General features: G+C 26.9%; 1 protein-coding gene across 2 annotated transcripts; it reads left to right on the top strand.

The window, feature by feature from the left end:
- Positions 1-3,431: 3,431 nt before the first annotated feature.
- Positions 3,432-9,891, top strand: LOC127702342 (GTPase IMAP family member 6-like). 2 transcript variants are annotated; one of them, XM_052206480.1, is made up of 3 exons: positions 3,432-3,527; positions 7,685-8,252; positions 8,671-9,891. In XM_052206480.1, the coding sequence occupies exons 1-3, from the start codon at positions 3,484-3,486 to the stop codon at positions 8,686-8,688; spliced, it is 630 nt and encodes a 209-aa protein (XP_052062440.1). In that variant the 5' UTR covers positions 3,432-3,483; the 3' UTR covers positions 8,689-9,891. The 2 variants fall into 2 exon arrangements, with proteins under 2 accessions (XP_052062440.1, XP_052062439.1); XM_052206479.1 differs by lacking the exon at positions 8,671-9,891 and having other exon boundaries at positions 7,685-8,664.
- The last annotated feature ends 460 nt before the right edge of the window (positions 9,892-10,351 follow it).

A 10,351-nucleotide genomic window follows, 5' to 3' on the forward strand; every position in this document is an offset into this window, starting at 1 on the left:
AATTCAACATCCAACTCGCGGGACCAAAATGTAGCATGAGTAATTTTGATTGAGATTCGGAGATGTGGACCACAGCTTGTTCTAGTTGTAAACAGAGACGATGGATGCCAAATGTTAAAGCACTCTTGGTATCTAAATAGCTAAGTAAATAAAAACCAAAAACAGTGAAAATTATATCATTTTATCTAGTTAAGAAATGGAGCATTCAATGACTTCCAAAATAAGCCGTATTTAGATGGAATATGCCATATTCATCAACCTTATACAGGGAGACTGGGAAATGCACAGCTTTCCTATGTGTTGTTTTTATCTTTACACCTTTTCTAGGTTGTCACCGAGGTTATCACCAAACCCGTAGCCAGTGCATGAAAGTACGAAATTTTATGTTAATATCCTTTTTCAATATTTTTCTATTTACTTTACATTCAGGTCAACTCTCTCGGCTTCGAGAAAAACTATTTACTCGTTGAGGGCTTAGGGCACATAGGGATTGCTTTCAACTATGCATAATCCTTTGGATAGCCACAAACAAATACGTGTTTTTAAGAGCAGACATATTTATGCTTTGATGTACACACAGGCAAATTTTATATTCAATGTACATTAACTTTTAAAAGAAGTTTACAAATGTTTTGCAACGATGCAAATACTAAACTTGAGAGTAAAAATAAATATCTTTATCAATGAATTCAAAATACCAATATCTATTTGATATAACAGATATATAGAGAATATTAAGTTAACCTGAATGTAAATAACAAAATAGGGAAATATAAAATTCATGGTTTCAAACAAGGGAAATAACAATTGCATAATAACCCTGCGCCACATCAAATAATTTTGCTGGTGCGTTGTTGTTCTATCTTTTCGGGGGTAAGGTAATAAATGTATATATACGGGTTCACACATACACACATGTGTATTATATTTAAAGCATAAAAACAAAACTTTTAAAGTGTTAACAATGAATGAAAAAATAATATTTTTTTCAATATCTTTGATAAATTTGAAAAATGAAAAATGCTCCTCTTTGGAGCATTTTTCATTTTGTCAAACGATTACAAAAATTGAAAAATGCTCCACACAAAAACATTTTCATTTTTGAGAAAATTTTCTAAAGTCGAAAATTCAACCAATACGGGACATTTTTCATTTTTCAATATTTAAAGGCATATAAGAAAAAATATTTAGGTGTATTTGAATTATATGATCTGTTAGCATGGTTAGTAATGTTAATTTTGTGTATTAATTAATTTATTATCTAAATTCTGTATATTTATTTTACTTACATATACATGTACATTGCAATATTTATATAATCTGGCACGATGTATGTACATTACAAGAACACAGCACAACTGTATTTGATTACAGTATGAGTATCAATCTTTCAAATTATAACTGTCTTACCTGAATAATAATGTAGATGATGCTAATATACAATCTATTCCAATATTGATAAAAATAATCGTAAACACATGGAAATTGATCATAGGTTATAAACTATCCCCATCTCTGATGAGCTATGAACTTCCGATAATAACGCCAGATAATATAAATACTTTATTATAATATAATAGCATTATTTATCTATTGAAGTTATATTAGTATTTTTGTAAACGACTAACAATATGCAGTTTATCTACCTGAAGAATCCCTGAACTTCTGGTACTGATAAGACAGGGACCTTAACAGAGATAGCTATGTCAGCGGAGTAATTATTAACAGCGTGTGCAATACTGTTGTTGAATATAAAAAAAGTCAACTCGGACCGTCTATAATTACAACTCAGACACAGTATTAAAAGTGGATTTAAACTATTTAGATGATTATGAAAGTGAGGCGAAAGATACCAAAAGCACATTTAAATAATGAGTTTTTAAACTCACAAATTATTAAATAACATTTTTAACATGACAATGTCATTTACATGTTGCTGAATTTCAAAAACATAATAAAAAAATGTGTTTAATGTGAAATCACATTTCTACTTATCTTTATCAATCTATTAAAAAACTTAATTAAAGCAAAAAAGTCTATGTTGAATTTGTTTTATTTACTTGTTGAATTCTTTATTTATTATTTTAAAGTCAACTCGGACCGTCTATATTATGTGATTGACATACATCATATTTAAAAAATCTTCCAACTATTATTACCGTATTATGTAAATGACATATCTGTTACTTAGGGTTCATTTGGACCATTTGGCTGAAATGTCTGCATTTTCACCTCAAAATTTACTCTGAGTACAGACAGACCTGTGTATCTGGAAAAGTTTTAAGGCATAGCATGCCCTAGATAAATAAAATTCAAATATATTTCATGTTTTAGAAAATTAAAAACTTAACATGATTTTGTAGTGCACTTTATTTCATTCCTCCAGAAGGTGCCAAAATAAACTAAGCTGTGAAAGAGGTTTGAGAACTTCCCCACAGGTAATAATTGAAGTGAACTGTATTGATTGACATGGACAATAGATAGACAATAGATGCCTGACAATAATTAGTGATTTAAACCGTGTACCAGAGTGGACCATATCTTCTGCAGGGACGAAAAGAAGTGCACTGCAAAATCCAGTTAAGTTTTAAATTTTCTAAAAAATATAATGCATTTGAATGTTATTTATCTAGGACATGCTATGCCTTAAAACTTTTCCAGATGCACAGTTTTGCTTGTACTTAGAGTAAATTTTGAGGTGAAGACTCAGCCATTTTAGCCAAAGGGTCCACATGAACCTTAAAAAATATAGGGAGCTTCATTCAATCTTCAACAATAGACAGATGCATGTAAATACAAATTGTCTAGAGTCCATAAGTTGTGATCTTGAATTGTCTATATAGGAGTCTCTTCATAGATAGTCTGAGTTGTCTCCTTCGTCATTTTTATAGTCACAATTGGAATAAAAACTCTTTATTTATTTTTTGCATTATAGACGGTATGACTTCCCTTCAGACACAGTCTTTTTCATTAAATCATTTATATGGTAAAAACTCTAATTTTTTTAATTAATCTGAGTTGGCATTATAAACGACCCGTGTTGACTTATATACGGTCCGAGTTGTCTCCGGGGCTAGTAGTCTCACACCAACTAATTTATACTACTTAGTATTCTTAGTATTCAAATGCATCACACCAGATGCCATATACTAATTAAACAAGAGGAACATTTCAATACATTCTACTTTAAGCTAAATTAAGATTTAGAAAAAAAACATTAATAAAAGTTGCACTGATGCGAAACACATGCCAACTTAGTTTAAATATGTATTGACGTAATACACCATAGCTTTAAATAACAGATCTTAAGGTCGTCGATAGTTTTTTAATACCTGTATACCGTAATAGGCCCGCCCAAGTACACATTTGTAAGCGTATTTTTGATTGGTCCAATCCGTCACTTACATGTATGGCTGTCAAGATATCATGACTATTATAAATAAACGCATAAGTCGACGCATCAAAAACCGTTGTATCCACATAATGCACAATAATCGACATTATCAAACAATGTCTAAGATTGAAAGGTAAGTTATATTTTAAAAACATTTACATCTAAAATCCTTTATACAATTGATTGCATTTAAATAATTCACGTTTACTCGTAAATATCTTTAATATCTAAATGGGCATTTATTTTGTTTCATTATGATCATATTTTGTTACGGAAATATCATTTCTAATAAGGGACTTTCCGTTTTGAATTTTCCTTGGAGTTCGGTATTTTTGTTATTTTACTTTTTTCTGACTACTAATTTCAAGAATTTCTTTCATATAATCAAAATGAAAGTATAATTAAAAGCAATTTGTATATGTATATGCATCGAAATAAGACATCGATTATCATCGGTGGTGAAACCTGATTGAGTGTATGTTATCGCTACATTTTGTGAAATTCAATTATGGAACTCAAAACATTTAATATCAACATCTTTACAAATTTCATTTAGATTGCCTAACAATGTAATTATATCACATTATTTAGCATGTAAACGTTTTAAATATTTATAATACGATAAAAAAAAAACGCAATATTTTGCGAGACAAACTAATGCAGTTATACCTTTGTAGCACAATGCAGAATGTTTGGTAATGTGCAAGTTGTATCCATTGCCGATCAGCTCTTGTTTGGCTATCGTAAAACTAAAAAAATCTAAACATACATTCACAACAATATTATTTGATCATATACGTCTTTATATGTTAACAATTTTTTAGCAGGTGTTTTACAATCCAAACTTTTCTGATTGGGTTCCATTAATATATCCTCCAGAACTAGAAATTAAAGAAACAACAGACACGGCCCCCTCTGCCTCATTTTTAGACTTATATGCCGAATTTGACATAAGCATTTCCCCCACATTAGTAGCAATATACCAACTTCACCTGCATATGGAATTTACTTTTCCCAATTCATTCGGTGCCCCTTTTTTGTCTTTGTAAATTATTGCTTTTACTGTATTCTTATCTTTCGTTTTTGCTAATGTGCTTTGTCTATATGCCTTTTTGTTTTTCTTTGTTGACACATTTGTTTGTTTTTATAATGATTAAGATTATAACACAATGTTGACTGCTGTACCCCTATTTTTGACATTTTTACCTATTATGTCTGTTTGTTTTGTTCACACATTGTTGTCAATAAAATAGAATTTTATGCGACTGTCATACAAGTGAGATGTTTAGGTAGCTATTAAACTAGGTTTAATCCACCGTTTTCCACACAAGAAAATGCCTGTACCAATTCAGGAATATGACAGTTGTTATCCATTCGTTTAAAGAGTTTGAGCTTTTGATTTTGCCATTTGATTAGGGACTTTCCGTTTTAAATTTTCCTCGGAGTTCGGTAGTTTTGTTATTTTACTTTTTTCATCTAATAAATTAGGGTTCAGAAGGACTATCAACACAATTGATATATATTCCCTCTTCAATTAATATTATTTTTATTATTATTATAATTATTATTATCATTATTATTATTATTATTATTATTATTATTATTATTATTAATATTATTTTTTTTATTATTATAATTATTATTATTATTATTATTATTATTATTATTATTATTAATATTATTTTTGTTATTATTATAATTATTATTATTATCATTATTATTATTATTATTATTATTATTATTATTATTATTAGTAATATTATTTTTGTTATTATTATAATTATTATTATTATTATTATTATTATTATTATTATTATTATTATCATTATCATTATTATTATTTTTTTTTATTATTTTAATATTATTATTATGATAATAATAATTATTATTATTTTTGTTATTATTATAATTACTATTATTATTATTATTATTATTATTATTAATTTTTTTTAATTATTTTTATTATTATTATTATGATAATAATAATAATTATTATTATTATTATTATTATTATTGTTATTATTATTATTATTATTATTATTATTATTATCGTTAGAGGTTGAGTAATCAGCTTACCAGTACGTTTCAAATAATTAATTGTTTGAGTTGTAGAAAAATATTATTATTATTATCATTATTATTATTTTTTTTTATTATTTTTAATATTATTATTATGTTTCCAATAATTAATTGTTTGAGTTGTAGAAAAATATTATTATTATTATCATTATTATTATTTTTTTTTATTATTTTTAATATTATTATTATAATAATAATAATTATTATTATTTTTGTTATTATTATAATTACTATTATTATTATTATTATTATTATTAATTTTTTTTAATTATTTTTATTATTATTATTATGATAATAATAATTATTATTATTATTATTATTATTATTATTATTATTATTATTATTATTATTGTTATTATTATTATTATTATTATTATTATTATCGTTAGAGGTTGAGTAATCAGCTTACCAGTACGTTTCAAATAATTAATTGTTTGAGTTGTAGAAAAATATTATTATTATTATCATTATTATTATTTTTTTTTATTATTTTTAATATTATTATTATGTTTCCAATAATTAATTGTTTGAGTTGTAGAAAAATATTATTATTATTATCATTATTATTATTTTTTTTTATTATTTTTAATATTATTATTATAATAATAATAATTATTATTATTTTTGTTATTATTATAATTACTATTATTATTATTATTATCAATTTTTTTTTATTATTTTTATTATTATTATTATTATTATTATTATTATTGTTATTATTATTATTATTATTATTATTATTATTATTATCGTTAGAGGTTGAGTAATCAGCTTACCAGTACGTTTCAAATAATTAATTGTTTGAGTTGTAGAAAAATAGAAATTTGCAAATCATTTAAATCAATTATTGTCTCTGGCCGCCGTTTTAAAGGACTTTTGGTACAATTCTATTATATGCTATGATTCGGTTATTCGTGTATTTATATGAACTTGATCAAATTTCAAATGTGATTTCATTGAAAAACATACTGGCTGCATTGCTGCTACTTGTGCTAGCAAGTTAAAAAGAAATAGCAAATCTCTTGATATGACCTCCAGAATGTCATTCTTGCAACAATTGTAATTGATCGCCCAAAAATAATTTACGAGAGTAAATCCTAAATTTTAACCAACGAATATCAATAATAACTTCGCTACCTGATCCAAACTTAATCAATTTATCCTCTATATACTTTTTTTCTGTTTTCATGAAAATATATTGCTATGTTATCTAACAGAAAAAGATGCAAATTCGATTTCATTTCGGGTTTAAATTAATTTATCTAGCATTATTGCCGCTATGTATGTCACCAAATCATTTCAATGCGATAATTCTTTATTTCGGATTTCTCAATCATCTTTGCAATAGGGCTTTCAAAAAATCGTTTTTTTCAGATTCAGGAAAGAGGAACTTCGAAAATTTACCAACTGAAAATAAAAATGGTCATATTTATTTTACTTTATAAACGCAATTTATATAATTATAATTTTTTCATAAAACGCCTTCTCAAAGTCATTTCTGATAAATGCAGTTTTTAAAAAAAATCGCTTTTTTTTCAGATTCAGAAAAGAGGAACTTCGAAAATTTACCAACTCAAATTAAAAATGTGTTCATAAATATTTACTTTATAAACGCAATTTATATAGTTATCATGTTTTCATAAAACGCCTTCTCAAAGACATTTCTGGTGAATGTCCTTTTTCAAAAGTTCGGTTTTTTCAGATTCAGAAAAGAGGAACCTCGAAAATTTACCAACCGAAATCATAAATGTAGTCAAATTTTTTTTTACTTATATAGACGCAATTTATATAGTTATCATGTTTTCATAAAACGCCTTCTCAAGGACATTTTTGATAAATGTACTTTAGATAATCCATAGAATCACTATTACATGGAATATGAATTTAGCTCAGTAATTATTGTCTATTTTTGCAAATATATCTTACCTTAAACGGAATTTATATCTATAACAACACCGCCCGAAAAATCTTTAGCGCCAAAGAGCACATGGTCAACAGCAATATGTACAGTAACATTTACAAACAAATGTACAGCAACTTTCGGCAGTCGAGGGATGTTGTTCTTAGGTCAGCTTTATATAAGTTGTCACATACAGAAACTCTGGGATTCATTTGTCTTTTGGAAAAAATAAAATAGTAAAATGCACTCTTGATGAAATCCCAAAATTGCTGTTCATCATAATTTAAGTTAAGTACATTATATAATTTCAGAAAACCGGATTTGACATTGGTTTTTATTGGATTTCAAGGAAGTGGGAAAAGTGCTACTGGCAATTCCGTTTTGGGACGTAAATGCTTCCATTCAGGCTTTGGAACGATTGGTACAACAAAACAGGTTCAAATGGAAGAAACGTATTTTGGCGACAAACGTGTTTCTATCGTTGATACGCCACCTCTTTCGTCAACGGAAACATTTACTGCTATAAACAATGCTTTTTCGAAGCACCAACAAACCACAGCAGTTTATGCAATTGTTATTGCAATTGGAAGATTTACTCCAGATGAAAAAGCTGGTGTTGGAAACATCCTTTCAAAATTTGGAAGCATTTTGAATGGTAGAACGCTGTTATTGTTTACTCGAAAGAATGAACTTGAAGCATTTGGATCGGATGAGAAGAATAATCTTAAATCATGGTTGGAGAGTACACCAACAATTCAACGGTGGATAAATAATAACAACATACCTTACTTTGCAATAGAGAACGAATCCATGGAACATGATTGTGGAATAGATGAGATGATGAAAACGGCAGTAAACATGAATAATCCGGAAAAAAATGTAAGTGGGCCTAACGGTCAACAAAACGGATGGTTTAATATCGTTCCAATGCTTTGGGGATTCATTACGTCTTTCTATGAGTACTTTTTAGACAGAAACGAGACAAACATTTAATATATCGTATTAAATTAATAATACAGTGAATACAAACCATTCAAGAAAGCTTGGTGACCTTGATTTAGTAAAAAAATATGTTTGAATTTGGCAAATCATTGAGAAAACATTTATTCAACGTTTAAATATTAGACCAGAAAATATATTTTATTTTGACAACAACAATCATAAACAAGGACTTTCAATATTATTGTGAATTAAGCAATTTTAGAACTATGACCTTTTCGCAAATCATGAATATAAACCCATATGTCTGTACAGTAATCTATTTTTATGGCAAGTCTTTTTTATTTTTATTTTCCAGTGTTGTTGGATCCTGTGATCGCATAATGGATAATGATTAAAACAGACTAAATGGAATAAACAAAGTTTTTCTTAAAGTTATATCTACATGACATAAAGTTTTAATGAAATAATGATTTATTTATTTTACCTTAGTTTAATTGAAATAAATGTTGAATATAACAACAGTTGCATGTAAGAAATTTTGTAAGTTCATTATCAAGCACATCATCAACAAAGAAGTTGATAAATTTAAGATAAGTTGGAACTTCCTTCAAATAATATGTTACTTAGTTACGCAGTCGAGTCTTTCAACATGTTTATAGTTTTGAATCTTATTTTGCAATAGTCATAATGAATTATTGTTAAAAAAATATATGAACGGACCTTTTTTTATTGAAATGTTGAGAGAAACGTGTCACTTCTAAGAAACATTTATTTAAAGGAGGAACAAAACTAACACTTTTTAATATTCTAGAAAACAAACCCAATGCAAAAGCCCTTTCATGAAAAAAAAAAGAGAAAGTATTTTTTTTGATTTTCAAAATTCAGTATCATTATTGCCACTACGTTTTGTGTAAAACACACATCTATGATTTTCCTTTTACTATTTATTGTTCCTTTCTATTAGAAACATTGAATAAATGTTCAGTATCATTTTTCGGGGTCATAGTTTAAACAATATAACGATTTTTAGATATGAATAGAGATAATGATATTTCTTTCCTATCATTAATAATAAAAAAAAAAAAAACTTCCGTGTAGTCGGGATCTTTGATCACTATTTTTTTGTAGAATTTTTTATCTTTGTATTTTGCATGATTCTTGAATGACCTTTTTTTTTCTTCGTTGTGAATTGCTGTCACACCTGCATATTTCTGATTATAATTTTTTTTTTCTGTATTATTATATTATAACTTCTATACGATGATTCTGGTAGTTGTTTACAGTCTAAAAGATATTTTCTGACAATTTCTCTGTCGATAAATGTGTAATACAAGGGAAACTATTATAATATCATGTTTATTGTTTTGTAAGTAATTTGACTTGGGATGTAAAAGAACTTTATGTCTGTTTGTTTGAATTACATAATTTCTTTTATTTGTTATGATGAATGCAATGATACTTTTTTTTGTTTTTATAGACTGTTGAATTCGCTTCATAAATAATGTAAATACAAGTTAAAGGAAGGATATATAAAATGATTGTATTGTAGCGAATGGAATAAAGCTTTTGATCAATGTCTTTGGCTTGGTGTTAAGTTACGAAATGCGAATTTAAATGAAACGAGTAAGTAGTTTCAATAAAGAATGTTATTCAATGTTGTACGTGAACAGCAACCATGTATTTGTAAAGGAAAAACACTATTGTATTGTCTGCAAAAAGGCAGATGCGGTACTAATGCAAATGAGACAACAATTCACCAGCAACAACGTAACAAAAGACGTGCATGTAAAAAATCTTATGTTTCATTACAGCCTTCAACAATGATCAAAACACACACTGTATAGTAAGCTATAAAAGGACCCCCGACATGACAAATTTAAAATAATTCAAACGAAAATAGCAACGGCCTGTCGATGTTTATAATCCACATGTATTATTGTATGGAAGCAAAATATTGGAGTTTTCATAATGCCTCTGATAATGAAAAACTACTTAATGTCCTTAAAGTCTTTGAGAATATGTTAATTTGCATTGCT

This window comes from Mytilus californianus, unplaced genomic scaffold (assembly GCF_021869535.1).
Source record: "Mytilus californianus isolate M0D057914Y unplaced genomic scaffold, xbMytCali1.0.p SCAF_5, whole genome shotgun sequence".
Classification (NCBI taxonomy): Eukaryota; Metazoa; Mollusca; class Bivalvia; order Mytilida; family Mytilidae; genus Mytilus; species Mytilus californianus.

Bases quoted from the DNA above. Each gene is read 5' to 3' on its own strand.
- LOC127702342 (XM_052206479.1), top strand. From the start codon at position 3,484: ATGCACAATAATCGACATTATCAAACAATGTCTAAGATTGAAAG. The intron at 3,528-7,684 runs GTAAGTTATATT...ATATAATTTCAG, and splicing joins ACAATGTCTAAGATTGAAAG to AAAACCGGATTTGACATTGG.